General features: G+C 39.3%; 1 protein-coding gene across 5 annotated transcripts in view; it reads right to left on the bottom strand.

Annotated features, from left to right (window-relative positions):
* Positions 1-19,676, bottom strand: part of LOC131149134 (ubiquitin C-terminal hydrolase 12-like) — a 106,127-nt gene that overhangs the window by 67,516 nt on the left and 18,935 nt on the right. For all 5 annotated transcript variants that reach the window (XM_058099259.1, XM_058099258.1, XM_058099257.1 and 2 more), the window contains exon 9: positions 14,806-14,904. In XM_058099259.1, the coding sequence (XP_057955242.1) occupies positions 14,806-14,904 (99 nt within the window). The remainder of the gene's footprint in view (positions 1-14,805; positions 14,905-19,676) is intronic.

The raw sequence follows: 19,676 nt of genomic DNA on the forward strand, positions 1-19,676 counted from the left end.
CGCATCAAAGGGATGCCAACCTGTGGTACAAAACATCAACCACTCTTTACAGTGTCACAAACATCATGGATTACATTATGATCATTAACAATTTTCCCACTAAGCCAGCTGGACACAGCAGCAATCCACTGGTCTTTGAAAGTTTGAAGCAGAGTAGTTGAATATTTGAAGGCTCTTTTATTGTTTTTTTTCCAAGCACAAACACTCAGTTCTTAATAGGTCATTGTGAAGATGGCAGATGCACTTGTAAAACAAACAGGCATATAAGAGAATAAATCGATATTAACAGTTGTAATACATCATTCAGAAGGCTAAGGTTCCTTGGAAGATTCGGCCCTTCATCTGGACAGTGGCTCTGAATAGGATTGTTAGAGGTTATATAAGTCTTTTAGTATTATTATTATTGGTGTGTTAGTATGTTAATTAGTGAGAGTTAGAAAGGGTATTATTGTCATTAGAATGTATTTAATTTGTATTATAAAAAGAGGAAGGAACCTATCTGCAAGTTAGGTCATTCATTTTAAACAAAACTTAACATGGTATCAGAGTGTGATCCAATCTAAACCCTATCTCCCTTAGCCGTCGCCAGAAAACACCATTCCTGCAGCTGTCCTTCCAAAATCCACCTCCATCCCATACTATTTCACAAACCAACTATAACTCATAAAAAGACACCCCTCCCCCCCCACCCCCCCAAAAAAAAAAAAACCTACCCATAAAAACCCATCGTTGGAGGACACTCCATGCACCCTATCACGAGCTAAGCTTGTTCAAGGCATTATGCTTACCTGTGACCACTTGTCTCGTGTGCTTGGGATGGGTTTCCATCATGTAAGTACTAGTGTAGGGTTATTTTCTAGCATTTGTTTCTCTGTATGCCAAATAAGGCAGTATGACTCCTCGGTCACTTAGATGTTTCCTAATGCCAAGATGAATTTTACACGTAAAGCTCTTTAGGGGAGGGTGAGTGTTCATCAGTCTTGTAAAACTCACTAGCTATTGTCAACGTGTTTAGCCTACTTGCTTCCCTCGCTAAACACACAATGTCAACGGAGGTGTCATTAATGAATTGAGTTGCTTCAATGTTTACTGCTTGCTTGCCACTGCTTTCACAATTGCTTACAATTTCCATTGCTATTTGATTGAATGCTAATGAAAGTGTTTCATGGATGAATGTTGGTAAATGATAGGCTGGCTAGTTAAGCAAGAGTGTTTTACATAGCGCCGCACAATCCTTTCACAAAGGTGTGAAAATAGTCAGCCCATGACACCTAGTATCAGAGCAAAGGTTAGTCGCTACGCGAATTCAGTTACCTTCATTGTGGGATTGGGATAGCTTTGGTAAGTGACCATGGTACCAACCAATGCTGAGAGAATCAGCATGCTGGAAGCACAGGCTGAGACAACAGCCAACACTGTGGCCGCAAAGGTGGCCTGGATGAGAGAACTTGTTGATGAAGTGATGGGATCACAAAAGCATCAAGCAGGTTTGTTAGGTGAGATGTCAAAGGACTTTCACCATACAGTGGAAACTTTGCAATCGCGGATAGCTGATCTGGATGCAAAGATGAATCTGATGGTTCTTGCTATGGGGAACTCCAACACTCTGGGATTAGCAAGACCAAGGTACCAGAACCTAGGACGTATGGGGGTGCCCGTGATGCCAAGGAGTTGGAGAACTTCTTGTTTGATGTGGATCAGTACTTTCGCTCTATGAGAATGGCCTCAAAACAGGTGAAAGTGGATACTACGACCATGTACTTGGTTGGTCACGCCAAACTATGGTGGTGTACCAAGTATGATGAAATTGAAACTGGACGTTATGCAATGGATAGTTGGGCAGACTTAAAAAGAGAGCTCAAGGCCCAATTCTTTCCTGAGAACGTTGAGTACAATGCTAGGAAAAAGCTAAGAGACCTCAAACATACTTGGTCAATCAAGGAATACGTAAAACAATTTTCCGCTTTGATGTTGGATATCCGGGACATGTCGGAGAAGGACAAGTTGTTCTATTTTTTAGAGGGGATAAAACCGTGAGCAAAAAAAGAACTTCATAGACAAAGAGTTCAAGACTTGTCTACTACACAAGCTACTACAGAACGCTTGACTGACTACACTGGGGACAACCCCGTTTCGCCCAAAGGGTTTGGCAAAGAGGGAAACAGTGGAAAGTCTTTCAAGAAAGGCAAACCCAAAAGTGGGGGAGCCGACTCTAAAGCATCAACCTCAAAGGAAGCTTCATCGTCCCGTGGGTTCAACACACCCAGTGGAAAGGGGAAGAGTAAAATTTTGTGCTACTTGTGTGGAGGCCCTCATAGAGTTATGGAGTGCCCACACAAGGGATCCCTCAATGCCTTACAAGCTTCCACTTCGAACAAGTGGTGGAAAGCGATTGGGAAGAGGATGATACCTCGAGGATGGGTGCAATGCGGCAGGAGAACGCATTGGAAAAGCAAGCGAAAGCACCAAAAGTTACACGAGCAAAAGGACTAATGTTTGTGGACTTGAGGATCAATGGGAAGAGTACCCATGCTATGGTGGATACGGGGGCTACTCATAATTTTGTTTCGCAGTTGGAAGCATGGAGACTCAACTTATCCTTAGAAAAGGATACAGGACGCATGAAAGCAGTTAATTTTGTAGCCCAACCTACTCTGGGAGTAGCCAAGCAAGTGATTGTGAAGCTTGAACAGTGGGAAGGTCATGAGAATTTCACAGCAGTGCCATTGAATGACTTTCCAGTCATCTTGGGAATGGAATTCCTAAGGGGGACGAAGGCAGTGTTGATGCCTTCGACTGGTTCCCTATGTCTAATAGGAGATCACTCGTGCATGGTGCAAGCCGTTGCAACGAAAGGAGACGATGGGAAGTCCCTTTCAGCCATGCAACTCAAGAAAGGATTGAGAAAGGGTAAGCAGACACATCTAGCCATGGTGGTGGTAGATGAAGAAGTAGGCCAAGAGCAGGTGCCTACGACCATCCAAGCGATGTTGGATGAGTACAACGAGATGATGCCAGATAAGCTGCCTCACAACTTATCTCCACGACGGGCTGTGGGGCATGGGATCAAGTTGTTGCTAGGAATGAAACCACATGCTACAGGGTCATATCGGATGGCGCTTCTAGAGTTAGCAGAGCAGAGTAAACAATTTGATAAGTTGGAAACGGGATGTGTTCGCCCTTCCAAAGCACCAATGGGAGCATCGGTGTTGTTTTAGAGAAAACATGAAGAGCATCTACAGAAGGTGTTCGACAATCAAAGGGGAAACCGTCTGTATGTGAAGAAAGAGAAGTTCTCTTTCGCTTAGCGGAGCAATAAATTCCTTGGTCATGTGGTTGAGCAAGGTCGTATCCAGAGGGATATGGAGAAGGTAAGGATTATTCAAGAATGGAAGATCCCCATGATAGTGAAGGAGTTGCATTCCTTTCTTGGCCTTGCCAACTATTACAAGAAGTTCGTTGAGGGGTATTTGTAGAGAATGACTCCAATGACAGGACTACTGAAGCAAAGGTATTATTGGCCGCACATGCATCATGATGTGGTTCATTATACCCGAACTTGTCTCACTTTCCAACAAGACAAGGGGGAAAGGAGGAAGATTGTAGGGTTGTGGGAGCCCCTATCAGTACCGTCCAAACTGTGGGAAAGTGTCTCACTGGACTTCATCACCAACCTGCCCAGAGTGGGAGATGCAGGGTTTATAATTGTGGTTGTAGACAGGTTTTTAAACTATGGTACGTTCATGGCCGCACCAAAGTACTATTCGGCAGAGGAGACGACACAATTGATCCTTGTAAATGTTGTGGAATATTGGGATGTTCACCAAGACATTGTTTGTGACCGAGACTTAATATTCACTGACAACTTCTTGACAGAACTTTTCAGGATCCTTAGTTCACATCTTGACATCTCTTTGAGTTATCACCGTCAGACGGACAGAAGGACGAAGAGATTCAGAGAGGTACTAGAAGAGTACTTGCGCCATTTCGTCTGCGACAACTAGAAGAATGGGGTGCAACTACTTGATGTGGCTTAGTTTTGTTTCAATCCCCAAAGGAGCTCAACCAACAATAGCCTTTTTGAGCTTGTTACAGGCCAGCAGCCGTTGTTAGCTCACACAGTGGGTGAGCCGCACAGAGGAAAGAGTCCCAGGGCGTACATCTTCACCAGAGAATGGAGACAGAATGCAGAGTTTGCTCAAGCCTATCTGGAGAAAGCTTCTGAGCAGATGAAGAAGTGGGCAAATCAAGGGAAAAGACCGTAGTACTTCAACTAGATGAAAGTGCATAATGTGTTTCAAGTCAGCTGCCTCAAGCCGTTCTACATGGACACCGATGATCTCAGCATTAGTCAGTCAAACAGAGCAGAGCTGAAGACAGTGCCACCTGACAGACGTGAAGTTGAAGATATCCTTATAGACAGAGAGTTCATATCCTTAAGGAAGAAACGGCAGGAATTCCTATTGAAGTGGAAAGGCCTTAGTGATGAAGAAATCAGCTGGATTTTTGCAAAAGATATGCAACCATTCGTGGACAAAGTTGAAGTTTACCTAGAGCCAAAGTCTACGAGGACGTCGACCACAAATGTAGGGGATTGTCATGAGCTAAGCTTATTCAGGGTATTATGCTTGCTTGTGACCGCTTGTCTCGTGTGCTTGGGATGGGTTCCATCATGTAAGTACTAGTGTAGGGTTATTTTCTAGTATTTGTTTCTCTGTATGCCAAATAAGGCAGTATGACTCCTCGGTCACTTTGATGTTTCCTAGTGCCAGGATGAATTTTACACGTAAAGCTCTTTAGGGAAGGGTGAGTGTTCATCAGTCTTGTAAAACTCACTAGCTATTGTCAACGTGTTTAGCCTACTTGCCTCCCTCGCTAAACACACAATGTCAATGGAGGTGTTGTTAATGAATTGAGTTGCTTCAATGTTTACTGCTTGCTTGCCACTGCTTTCATAATTGCTTATTGTTTTCGCTGCTATTTGATTGAATGCTAATGAAAGTGTTTCGTGAATGAATGTTGGTAAACAATAGGCTGACTAGTTAAGCAAGAGTGCTTCAGCTAGTGCCGCACAGTCCTTTCACAAAGGTGTGAAAATAGTCGACCTGTGACACGCCCCCACGCACTGGCCAAATGCCCGAAGGGCCAACCCCACGCGCCGGCATGTAAGTGAGGTTCCAATCACTTTTTTCTTTTTTTTCCCCTCTGCCATGCTATTATTCCTTCTTTAGACTATATTATCAAGCTGTTAGGCCAGTTTTTTGTTCAAAAATTCAACCTTTTTCGACCATGCACTCGCAATAGTCCGTCAATTTCTGTTCAAGGTTTGTGAAGGCTTCCTTGTGAGTTTTTTGGAGCTGTGGCAGCATTCGTACGTTCATATGTGAGGCTATGGCAGTGCTATATCCATCAATGAGTTGTTCACCTCGTCTGTGGTTGCGTCGATGATTCACATGGTGTGTGACAGTCCCGACTCTAGATTGTTCTTCTTCTTTTTGGGGTGGTTGCTGATTTGTGAGTTCTATGGCAGCGCTATATTCGTCGGTGAGTTGTTCCCCTCGTCTATCATTGTGTCAGTGCTTCACATAGTCTGTGATTGTCTTGATTAGTTTTTATTGTTCTTCTTGTTTTTGGTGTGGTTGCTAATTTGTGTGTGTTGGGATGGAATCTATGAATCCCAAAAATTTGTTTCCTACATCGCTGCCACAAATAATGACTCAAAAGTTGGATGGAAAGAACTATGCTCAATGGTCTAAAGCTATTCGGATTTATTTAGAAGGATTAGGGAAATCTGACAACTTGCTCGAATCTGATTCTTTTGATGAGAAGAGAAAAGGTGTGTGGACTCAAGAAGATGCCTTGATTGTTTCCCTTTTATGGAATTCGATACAGCCACAAATTGCACAAATGTGTATGCATCCAAATATGTTGAAGAAACTTTGGGATTATGTCAAACTTCTATACTCCGATAACATTACACCTATGTATGATTTATCCCAGGAGTACTTTCAATTACAACAAGGATATAAGAGCATTGCAAATTATTTTGAAGAGATGAAGCATATTCATAAGGAGCTTAACGTCATGCAACCTATAACTACCGATGTTCGTGAGATACAAAAGCAAAGGGAGCAGATGACAGTTCTTTGTCTTCTAGCAAGCTCTAACCTGAGTTTTAGGCAGTTTCCCAGATACTCAATAGTGCCGAGCTACCATCATTTGCCGATGTTTATTCTCATTTCCTTCGTGCTTCCTTTAGCACGCATTCTCCTCCTCTTGCATCTGGCTCTCAGAGGACATTCTTTGCTACACAGAGCGATTCTAGTTCTCAACCAAACAACCGCAAAAGTTATCGTGGTGGTCCGAGTAGTCGTAGTGGTAGAGATGGACGAGGCAGAGGTACTCCTCACAAGTGCACTCATTGTGGACAGAATAATCATACTATTGAGCAGTGTTGGGATCTTCATGGCAGACTTTCACACGTTGCCAATGCAGCCACCATTGACTTCACACCTTTGGGGGCAACCAATGCAGCCACCCCCGACTCCTCACCTATTGGGTCAAGTGGGGGGCAACGTACTATCTCTATGACAGAGAAAGAGTATTCCAAGTTCCACAAGCATTTAGATTGACATATCAAACTAAGTCCTTATTTGAGAACAAAGGCACAGAAGATATTAAACAACACAAAATGATCTTTCATTAAATACAACCAAGTCATTCTAGAATAGTCATCAACAAATATAACAAAGTTACCAAAACCCCTACTTTGACATGACACTTCTAGGGCCCCAAACATCAAAAAGTACTAAAATTAAAGGGCTAATTGCTCATTTATTGGCACGAAAAGCAATGGGAACATGATGAGACACGCTTTCCTATTGACAAGACTTGCATCAAGGTTAGACATAGAACTCAAAGCAGGGACTAGCTATTTAACTTGTCAATGATGGATGACCAAGGCAACAATGGATTTGATGTGGCATGGCAGCGGCACTATAGGCAACAGGAGAAGAGAGTGACTCAAAGTAGTAAAGACCACCAGCCTCACATCATGTACCAATCGTCTTCCTTGTCTTCAAATCCTAAATAACAACAAAATTAGGAAGGTTATAGAGAAATTTAATGACTTTATAATTTTACAAAGTCCTCTTTCGTTGTAATTTCTCTTTCTCTATCTAATATACCTTCTTTTATTATCTAAATAAATGGTTGTAATTGTACTGACAAGCATGAGATTGATCAGACAACAAGGGGCTTTGTGGGAGGGGAGAGCTCTAGACCTGGAGAGGGATTCAAGCAACCAAGAAGAAGAGAAAGACATTGTCTCTCATCCCTCTTGCAATTTTCTGGTGCACTTTAAAGAAAGGAACGGGGCAGTGTTCGAAAATTCAATCACACTGCTTCATATCCATAAAGAGCAATGGATTACTTTAGTTACCAACTGGCATATTGGGGTTGTAGTGAATGAATACAATGTGATTCTTGATTTTTGTGACACCCTACAGGGTGGCTGACTATCTAATACTCTGAATTGGCATCCCCTTGATACCCTCTAATAAATTCCCTTTATTGATCAAAAATTAATAGACATAAGATTGAAGGGGGATTTACAAACGTACAAAACAGAAGAAAAAAGATAGAGGGAGTAGAATTTACTGTTCCTATCCCCTTAGTTGCGGCAGTGGACCCATTAGCAAGCGTAAGTTAAGGTATATTTTTAGAATACTGGAGGGTAGAAAAGAAATTGGTGACACGTGCCATATGGCCATTCGCAGCAGAGATGATAACCCAGGGACTAGTGGGAGAGATACACCATGGCATATGAACGGTAGGATTACATTTCTGAGCAAAAAATGCAATGTGAAGAGATGATTGTTGGGATGTCCGATGCTGCAGGAACCTTGAACACTCCTCCTCTCAGACAATTATAGGACACCTTCACCCAACCAAGTGGCTGACAATGGAAACACACTTTTGGGATTTTGGGACTCCATAGCCCATCCCAAAACACACACCACCAAGATGCAGCAAATCAGGAATACACAGCAAATAACAAGCTTTTGGAATTCACAAACTCCATCTCTACACACACAACCTTTGATAACAATGCAAACCACAAGCACATGACAAACAAATCACAAACACAGAAAATACAACTGTTTCAAGCCCCAAGGAACTCAATAAACATTGACAAGCAGCTTCGTGAAGCATCAAACAACCATTTCCCAGTTCCGCGCATGAGCAACAAAAGAAGTGAGATCTTTGGACAAAAAACATCATGAAAAACTTCAATAATATGTTTATAGATGGATTTAAGCACCTGCAGGATGAGTTCAGGCCAAAAACATGCCTGAAATAACCTTCATGCGCTGGCACATGGGGTCAGCCTTGCCTGTCCTCAACCAGCACGTGAGTGCGTGTGGAAGGAGCTCTGGGGATGGGATTTCAGTTTTGAAGGGGAGGGGGGGGCAGATCTGCAATGTCTGCGGGTGGCTATGGTGTTGATTTTGCAAAATCTATACGGGATTTTGTGTTCATGAACTGGCAATGTCATCCAGAAAAATTCCACCAACTACTCTGGCTTCCAGCAGCTGCTGGCTGTTTTGCAGGCCTATGGTGTTGCTGGAAATTCTCCTTTAATGGCAGACATGCAGAAGATTTAGGGTTTTAGGCTTTGGTTTTGACAGTCGCTGTGGCAATTAAGGTTTAGCTCTCAGAATTATGCTATGATACCATGTTGAAAAATTGGGTAAAATGGAAGACCTAATCACAGCAATAGGTCTCTCCCTCTATTTATAATATATGTCAAGTACATATCAATGATCATAATACCCTTACTACCTCACGCTTACCAACATAATACTAGCTCATACTAATAATGCTAAAATGACCAAAATAACCATTAAAAGAGAGAATAAGATCAATCAAATGCAAGGATGAATTCCATGAGTACAAATAACATAAAACAATTTGTAAACAAAAATATCTCTATTTTTTAGAAAATAGGACAAAACATTCATAAAAAATTAGGTTTAACAAAATTCGATAAAACTGCATTTATATTGTAAATATTTTGCAAACAAAATATCACTAAATTTTAGAAATAGGTAAAAGCAATTATAAATAAAATTATGTTTTACCAAAAAAATATATCGCAAAAAATACATCTAATGAGACAGAATTACAATCTAGAAGTGGGCAAAAGATCGTAAAGGCAGAAAAAAAAAATTAAAAGAAGAATCAAAAAAGGAATTAAAAATATAGCAGAAACTAACAAACTTTAATTACGAAAACCCCTATTTAAGCTCTAACTTTGTACTAACCTCCTCCACATCCCATCCCTACACTGATTATTCACAGCCAAGTCTTCATCCAATCCCCCATCCTCATAGATAGATACATCCTCCAGATCTTCAAGAGGAGAACAAGTGCATCCAATTGTCTGCAAATTTTGTCCAACAACGGACCACTAGCACAAGCAAATCACTAACAGTATTTTTCTGAGATATCCCCCCATTTCTTTTCCTTCTGAAAATGGTTTTCTCCTTTATCCTTCTCCAATTCAGAGTTAGAGCAATTATAAGATTCCTAAACATAAAAACTTCCAGCATCATGTACTTCTAAAAATTTGCTTCCCCACATATTTGAGTTTCATACAATTTATTAAAAATAACAAGCAGAATTGTCTTACATTTCCCCTCCTTCCTCAATGATCCATTCATACCCATAGATTTTAATATTCTTTTCCATCATTGCTTTCCGGAGAAATACTCACCACCTCTGGTGTAAACCATTGCCAAAATTCTCCTAGTTCTGACCTCTGGTTGGTTGCAGCTCCTGCTCCACTTGAGAACTTCCCCTTCTACATCTTCAACTATGAGCTCTCTTATCAGTCCGTCACCCCAGGCAATCTGATATTACTACCTCATCTTCTACATCTTCAACTATGGGCTATTGCTGCCCCCAGGACTCTGTCGGCAAAGTTCAGATTATAAGCATATTCATCTAAATGGCCCAACTTGGAGGAAAATGGGCCTTTTTATCTTTCCAAAAAATGATCCAGGCCCAAACCAGTATCAGCCTGAATATGGGCCTGTTCAAGTGACTAACGCACATTAGTTGAAAAAAAAAAAAAGGTGCTCCTCTCCCTCCAAGTGATTGACCCAAGTAAAGAGCAATCAACAAACAATGAAACAACCCAGCCCAATCTTCATTGCCTCATCCTTCTCAAGAGAAATCCTGGCCGCCTCTTCCATCATCACAGCATCAACCGTCCCCATAGCCGCCATAACTGTGGGAGCCATCATCTCCAGATGAGAATTCATGGCTTTTGGCAACAAATGCTCAGGGCCCTTAAATTGCAACTCACTGCCACACCGTGCACAAGTCTGATTTTTCCCAGACACCACACCCTTATTTCATGACAAATCACCACATTTACCTCCTCCTCTTTCATGGACCACCACCTAACTCCACAATCAATGAACTTGCTAACTTTCTTCAGCTTTTCCACCAGCAGCAGGACAAAGACCCATAGCCAATGCCAAAAACTCCTTCACAATGCTTTACAACCCATCACCTTTTGAACCACTAGGAAAGAGCACTGAATATTCCTTCCCTTTCAACCTCAGCTCTAACTATAAAAACTTCCCCACTTTTTTTAATTAAATCGACATTCAATACTGCACAGTACCCATGAAAACCCCTCCCCAACCAACCAAAGATCAACAACCCATCAGAAAACCAATTTGCAGGTATGAAATCTACCCACCTATTTTGAGATTGAATTTGGGAACAAATAGACAAGGGCTCTCCCCCCACTTTGTCAAATCTCCGATCAAAGGTCCTCAATTCGGTCTGGATTGAATGCTTTTGCATCTCTCCTGCCATCTTCTAACCTAGCCATGGCACACTCCTTTGTGAGAAAGAATGGGAGGTTTGCACACGCGAGAGAGAGAGAGAGAGAGAGAGAGGGAAAAAAAAAGGATAAAACTGCATTTAGAGTAATCCATTTTGTATATGTTAAGATTTGAAACTAAAAAACTTTGCCTATAACTTTGTTCTGTTTTGCATACCATTTGAAAAGAACTCCATTTTGGTTGCAGAAAATATATTAATTTTTCATGGCTCTTTGAACTTCAATAAATATCTAATTGTCATAATTTAGTATCAATATCAAACAAGATGTCAATTAGACAAAATAAAAATTGTCCAATAATATTTTAAATATAAAATAGAGAAAACATACATAGTGAAATTTTTTTTGTTCAATAGGCAAATCCCTTTGCCATCTTTTAAAGTGTCCACAAAAGGTCTAATAGCATTCAAATGAACAACAAACCTGCTCTTGTTGGAAAGAAAATCCTTCAATCTGGTTTTTGATGGTTGACCTCAATGAAAGGTCGAAGAATTTCCATCTTCATGCAAATGGAGGGTTCTACATTTCTGGAGTAAAGAGCAACTGGTTGGATGGTTTAGAAGAACAATAAAGGGAGAAAAAAACCCTAATGCTTCAACTCAAGAAGAATGCCTTCAGATGCTTCATCTCTTTCGCCGATATCAGAAGTGGGGGGATGAGATTCATTGCTTTCCCTGAGGATCTTGACTAATAAATCTGGAAAGAGATTCATTTCACAGCAGAAGTGTTAGTCCTTTGAACTCGACATGCCAAACTTAAGCACAATGCCTTGGGAATTCAGTGTCGGCATCCACTTAAAATGCTCTTTGGAGCCCTCAAATTTCTTCTGAGGGGTTCTCTTTCTTGGGATTCCAATTTTTTAGGAATCTCAATGAAAGGAGGTTGACAAGCTCATAAATTTGCTTAATGCTCTCACGCACTTCTGAAAGGTGGGGGGGGGGGGCATGACAGCATTTGGGAGGGTCATTCCTCAGGCCTCCTCTCATAAAATCAATTTTATTTCACCTTAAAGAACTCCTTCCCCCCATTTTTTTCCTTGGAGGGCCATCATTTGGAAGGAAAAGGCAGCTTTTAACATTTGAACTTTTTGATATAGACGTGACTCTCCATAGGATCAATAAGCATGATTTGTTACATTATAAGTCTCTCAGTCCTGATACCTGCATGACGTGCCAGGAGTCCATTGGGAATGCTCACCTTTTCCTTCACCGTAGGGTGGCAAACCATATATGGAATGCTGTTTTCTTTTTCTTGTTTTGGCAAAGCTCGGGTGGCGCCTTGGGTTGTGCGCAATTTCTTGCTAGTGAGATATTGTGGTTGGCATGTGCAAGAATGGAAAAGCTTTATGCATTATACAACCTCTCCTAGATTGTTCTTGGCTTCTTTCTAAGCCCATTAGTTCAGATTTTCTCGGAGGGTTGTCACTGTCCAACCTTCAAAAGGAATAGAGGGCTGCTTTAGTGTAGTTTTACTGTAATTTTTCCTTTTGCTTTAAGGAGGGCATCTTGTCATCTCATTGGACCTTATTATTCTTTGTTAATGAAAAATATATGGCCAATTTGAAACTATTAAAAAATAAATAAAATACATTTTTATGATTTAAAAGCTCTATGAGATATTCTGATTGTACACCTCCTATCATATTTTAAATATATATAAATAAATAAATAAAAAGGATGCTGCTGGAGGGCACTATCACTCTCAGGCAGAGTCTTTTTTGTAGGTGATAGACAAATCCTAAATGCTGCCTTAATGGCTAATGAAGTAGTTGAGGATATTGTTCAAAGGAATAAGAGGGGCCTTGTGTTGAAATTGATATTGAGAAAACTTATGATAGGGTGAGGTGGAGTTTCTTGGACAAGATTGTGGCTAGAAAAAGCTTTGGCCTGAGGTGGAGGAGATGGATTAGAGAGTGTTTACCTTCTGTGGTCTTTTCTGTCTTTGTAAACAGTGAGTCTAAGTCTTGGTTTCATGCGTCTAGGGGTATAAGCCGGGGATCCCCTCTCTCCCTTTCTCTTTACTAATTTTGGTGGATGTTTTGAGTAGGATGACTGAGACAGGTGTAGATAGAGGCTTGGCGGAGAGGATTAGGTAAGTTATGAGGATTGCATCATTTCGCATCTTCAATTAACAGATGATACTTTTCCTATCAGATAAAGTGGGCTGCTTTAATTTGTTGACTATCTTACAGGTGTTGGAGAAAGCATCTGGGCTGAAAATTAATTTCTCTAAGTAGTCTGGTGAGTCTTGGTATTAATGTGGACCCTTTTGTTAGGATAGCTGGTTGTTCCATTTTGACTTGGCCTATTACTTAGTTAGGTGTCCCCCTAGGTTGTAATTCCAATGCTGACTCTTTCTAGGACCGTCTTTGAGAGCTAGGAGACTGGACAGGTAGAAAGGAGCATTCTTCACTATAGTGGGTCATATCACCCTCATCCACGCTTGCTTATCTTCCATCCCTTTGTATTACCTCTCTCTTTTTAGAATCCCTGTGAGATTTGTGTGGAGCCTTGAGAAGTTAATGAAGGATTCTTATGGTCGAGTGGGGGAGAGGGTAGTAGAAATCATCTTGTAGGTTAGGAGACAGTGTGTAGGCCTAAAAGAGAGGGAGGCTTGGGACTTGGTAATTTGGCATCCAAAAACATTTCTTTGGTGGGGAAATAGTTATGGTGCTTTCCTTTATAATCTATTCCTCTTTGGCATACAGTAATTCGCAGTAAATTTAGAAACTACAAAACACGTGGCATGTAAAGTGGTAATTAACATTACTTATTCAAGCTCTTGGGAGTTCATACCTAGTATTTTGATGGTAATGGAAGCAAATTCATTTTTGGGAAGACCATTGGGCGGGGAAGATGCCTTTGTCTATAACATCCCTTGTTTTTTTCCGGTTATCTAATCTTCACGATACCACTATTTCCACTTTCTTCTTTTGCAAGAAGATGGGCATTCTTGGAATATCAATTTTGGAAGAAATATTGATGAGAAAGAGATTAATGAGATGGCTCTCTTGACCAGGTTGCTCAATTTCATTTCCAATTGGGGAGTGATAAAAGGGTTTGAAGCATAGATACTTCTGGGGAATTATCTTGGGAATCTTTTTTCTCTCACTTGACTCATGACACTACTGTGGATACTTTTACTTTGTATCCATTGATTTGGAAGGCCAAAGCTCCCTCAAAAATAAAAAGCTTTCATCTGGACTATGATATTTGAAAGAATCAACACCAATGATTTGCTTCAGAAGAGAGGACCTAATAAAGCCCTGTCACTTGACATGTGTCTCCTTTGTTTGGGAAGTGGAAAGATTTGTGCATATCTGTTTCTTCATTGTCCTTTCACATTGGCTATTTGAAAAAATTATTTGGTATATTTGGTGAAAACTAGGTCTGTCCCTCCACATCAAAGGCATTTTGTACCATCATATTTAGGGGTTTTGGAAAGGAAATTATAGGAAAGCTTTATGGCAATGCAATGGTATGGCTATTATTTGGTGTGTTTGGTTGGAGAGAAATGCAAGAATATTCAAAGGTGTGGCTACTGCTAACAATTTGCTTTGTAGTAGAGTGGTTTATCTTGTGTCGCTGAGGGTGTCAGCAAATGGATTCTTGTTTCTTTGGAACCTGCAGTGGGATTGGTTGGCTTTACAGCATTGAGTTTGGTTTCTGGGTTTAGACTGTGATCTTTGTAATTAGTTTCTTTTGGTTTAAAGGAAAGACTTTTTATTCTCCCTGTTTTTTTACATTTTTTTTTTACTTCTCTCTCTTTCTTTTTCTGCTGGACATTCTGCTCTCTTTTAATAAATTTCTTCGTTTATCAAAAAAAAAAACACAAACCACATATATGGATAGCTAAGAAGCAGATATGGATATTTGATGACTGACCTTTACCATAGTGTCCCGCATAAAATCATATTCAAACCGTTTCAACTGAAGCTGAAGTACAGGGGGGAAGTCAATGAACAATACACCCTTCCTAGCATCCTGAAGTGGACAACAAATATTCAAAATACAGTAATTTAATGTGAGGAAATGAAGTTACCTTATCACTGCAGGCCGAAGATATAAATAACTAGAAAAAAATAAACTTGAATATGAAGCAAAATTGTCAACCCAATAACATGCTGGCCTGTTTTTCCTGGAATCATTCGTGCCGGCCACAAAGCACAGCCAAGCCACATGGTTTACACTAACCATGTTCATTTATTCAGCATCAATCAGACATTTCATGCATAACACACCACCAATTGTCGCCACCATGGCAAATCTGGCACCGCAGGGATTAGGGAGACACATGGGAGACTGGGGAGAGAAAATGCATGAATCTCAACAGTAAACAGAAAACAGATGCTTTTTATTAGAATTAACATCCTGAGTTTCACAAACTTCTGTCAATGTAGGGAAAAAAAAGTACAAATGAAATGCTATTATATTGTCTTGCAACCTCTTAAAATCCCAAATCAATGCATAAAATATGAATGGCAGCAATAAAATCAAGCAAACTGTGAAAGAACCTTTTTTTTTAGAGCAAAAGAAGAAATTCATTAATAAGAGAAGAATTCACAAAGAGGAGAATAAGACATCTCCAATCAAAATTCTGGAAAAAGCCATAAAAATAACACTAAAAACACAAATAAATACTATGAAATATCAAAGCAAAAAAGTCCTCCAACTCCAATATCACTGAATTTCTAAAAAGCTTGCTCCCTCGAAGCATCCAAAGCCAACTTTGAACACGTTCTAATGGCTCACCTCTACCATGATGACTCTTTGAACCACCTTGACACAGATGCCAAACTCAAAATGGGAAATTGTGAAATGAGGGTTGAGATGTGGGTCAAAATTATAACAACAGAGTCGCCACTAACCTACTTTATAATAGGTGAGGTTAGAATGCTTATTCAATTTCTATCGATTGATTTGGTCAACTAGTTACACCAAGGGTCCAAAGAACCAATAGTCAAAGGCCTACAACCAAAGCCAAGTTCAAGAGTACATTTAAGTGAGGGGAAGGTGCTAGCACCCCTTACACACCTGTTCCACAAATGATACCTACTATGCTAAGCATAATCACCAATCTACATTCATCATCCTTTGATTTGATTCATAGTATAGACCAATCCTTCTTTTCTAGTTTTGAGACACTCACTCACCTAAAGGAAAAAGCAAAGATTGGCATTTTATGTACAAGGAAACATCTTTACTTTTTGTTTAAGGAAACTCCTTCACTTTTTTGTGTAAGGAACTCCTTTACTTTTCTTCTTGCCTTTTTAATGAAAACTAGAAACTCTAAGCTAAAACCCAATAGATAAACCCTAAAAACCCTAGAAACCCTAGCATGTTCCCATATTGAAACCCCTTTTTTTTTTTACCTTTTGAACCTATCCTTGAATTAAACCAATGCCTAAGATACTCTTAGAACGCAAATAAGATGATGTAAAGCACATTAAATTTTTTTGGTATTTTAAATAAATTTTCTGCCATTTTTTTTGGATTTTTAAATCAATTAATAATCACTAACATGGGTAAAATTTAAATAAATAAGTTAAATTAACTAACAAACTATCCAAAAATCCTAAGTCATTAAGAGAGACTCCAAAAAAATTTTATTAAGAGACAACGCAATTTTGAATAATTTAAAATAACTAATTTTCTAACTAAAAGAATATAAAATAAATAAATAAAAATAATTAGAAATTAAATGGGAAAAATTATGAAACTGATTTCAAAATGAAAAGAATTTGTTTCTGACCTTTCTCCAATTTTTCAGAATTTTAACAAAGAACTTTTAAAAAAAAAAAAAATTTGAACATTAAAACAAATTAAATGAAATAAAAAACAATTGAATTAAAAAAAAGAAAAAGAAAAACCAATCAATTGGTCCAATAACCCAATTTAACTAAATACGTGCCAAGCACATGCATCGAGCAGGGAACGTATAGCATCTTCAGTCACCTTCTCTGACAAGACGCCAGATAAGCGACAAATTCCTAGGATTAACACACCCCTTTATTTCTATTATTCTCTCCTTCCCTTCTTTTATTCCTCATCCTGCAATTTGTCCCACCTCTCCTTCCTCTAATATTTTGCTCTACTCTTTATCCTTATTTTGCCGCGATTCCCTCAAACTCATTGGTTTCACAATCCCAACTTCAACCTCACTTCGAACATGCTAGGGTTAGGTGTTTTCGATCTAGTTTTAGGTAAAATCATTTAAATACAGCTTCTCCCTAACATGAAGATGCGATTTCAACGTGAAGATCCCTACTTCATGTTCTCATAAAACAAAAATCTTGAACTTTAGTTCAAACATATCATGACATTTAAGATGTTAACATATCATAGAACAAAATTTCAACTTTGATACAAAATCCATGGAGTTTCGAAGTGACTACCCTACCACTATCTTCAAGCACATAGTTCAACTTTCATTTAGAGATTCATTAAGACATGCAAAATACAAGAGGTTAGAAGGAGTTTAGAAGCATACCTTGATCTTCAAGCTTTCTCTTTAGCCTTGAATCCTTCAAAGGAGTTCGTCACAAGATCCTAAGCATGGGGAGAAGTTCTTCCACAAGCTCTCAACATGTGGCTCCTCTTTTCTCTTTGTCAATGAAATGTTTCTCCCTTTGGTAGACGTGTATGTGTGTGTAATAGGAAAGTAGAAATTGCCCTAATACCCTCCTTTTCAAAAATGTCCTTTTAAAACAAGGAACCCCTTCCTTTGTCCTATAAGAGTACATGGAAACAAGTTTTCTTCTAGCCCAAGGAAGAAACCTTAACCCAATTAAGGATAACCCCCTATTTAACACAATTACAGAATTAAATCCTCAAAAAATGAAATTGGGCATCCAAATTTTGAATTGCATACAAAATGAACTAGGGAAAGATGATGAATCCCAATTCATTTTTGCATGGCCAATTGATATCTCTTGTTCTTCAATTAATTGAGAAATCTCGTCCCAGACAAAACTGAATGTCTACAACGCACCATAAATGGGCCAAGTAATCAATCTTTTCCCAAACTATGTTAAATAACCATTTACATCATCTGTCTCTGTCTACACATGGTGCTCACCCATGGGGGAAAAAAATAAAGGGATCGATCTGATCTCAATATAGTCAACCTCAATGAATAAATGGAAACATGAAGAGAAATAGAATCACAAAGTTTGGTCCAAAATTCTATGAGGAAACACTAAACTAAACACAATTATACAAAACAATCCTAAAATACGAGGGGGACAAACCCACAAGTAACATTGTAGTCACACTGCTCTGGCTGGGATTGAAGCATATTGATTACTTTTCAATGTTTTTTTGATAGAAAAGGAAGAGACTTCATTAATGAAGAAAGAATATACAAAAAGGGGCAAAAGAAATCCTCCTAAGAAAATAGAACAAAAAAAAAGAGTTACAAACAAAATAACACAACAATCCAATCACAATGCCAATTTGAAAATAATAATAATAATAATAATAATAATATTTCTTTAAAGCACCGTTTGCAAAAGCCCATAACAAGGCCATATACTGAATCCTATCCCAAAGCAGAGGACAAGTCATATTCTTCCCCATAAAGATACAAGCATTCCATTCCAACCAAATACCCCACAAAACAAAAAAAAAATCCACTCCTCCACAAAGCCAACCAGTCATTATTCCTACCCAAACTTGCAAACAAATAGCCAACAAGCCCTCTAACACTTCTAGGCAAGCCCATGTCACTCCGAAAATGTCAAACAACTTATTCCAAAACCCACTCCACAAATAAAAGCAATGCAAGAAAAGATGAGAATCAAATTCTAAACTATCGAAACAAAGAGTGCACACATCTGAAGATAAAGCCTTAGAAGGCCTCCTACTTTGCAACAAATTGTTAGTGTTAACTCTATTAAGAACGACCAACCAAAAAAAAAATCCTTAATCTAAGTGGAAACTTTGGCTTCCAAATAGTATGATGAAACGAAAAGGGCATGTTTTCATGAATCAAATGCTCAAAGAAGGATTTACAAGAACACCCACCCCCCCCCCCCCCCCAAAAAAAGAATCTAGAAACCACAATCAAGCATCCTTCATATTGCAAGGATAGCAACCCCCCAACAAACATAGACAAGTTGAGAGTACATCAACCTCCCTATCATGAAGAGACTTACGAAAATGGAAATTCAAAAAGAGAGTTTATCCCATTAGTAATCAAAAAGGAGGAAATAACACTATTGTGCAATGAGATGAAGTGGAATTTTTATAAGTTTTTGAAGATGTTAAAGCCAAGAAAATTTGCATTTTAGGAGAGCTTTATCTCAAAGGGGAAAAGGGGAGCCTTTGGGAGTGTGAGATGACAAAGAGGTGGTCGTTGAAAAATTAGAGGGGATAATCTTTAGGGAACTGTGGAGATGGAGGCAGAAGACAAAATTCCAATGGATTAGGAAGGGCTACTGCAATTCAAATACTTTTATGGGTTGGCTAATGGCAATATTAGAAGGAATTTAATTACAGAATTTGATCGGGTGGTGAGGTAACCTCTGACTCTTTGATAGTAAATGAGATTAAAATTTTTTCACAAGTCTTTTTACCTGAGAGGATGAGCATAGGTCTACACTTGTGAAGTGGAATCCTATATCTAGAGATCAAGTGAGTTGGTTGGAGAGGTCTTTTGAGGAGAGTGAAGTGAGGGCAGTAATGTTTGGGATGGAGAGAACAAGGCTCAGGTCCTGATGGATTCAAAATTGCAATTAGAGTGGACTTAACAAAGA

The sequence above is a fragment of the Malania oleifera genome, chromosome 2 (genome assembly GCF_029873635.1).
Source record: "Malania oleifera isolate guangnan ecotype guangnan chromosome 2, ASM2987363v1, whole genome shotgun sequence".
Lineage (NCBI taxonomy): Eukaryota > Viridiplantae > Streptophyta > Magnoliopsida > Santalales > Ximeniaceae > Malania > Malania oleifera.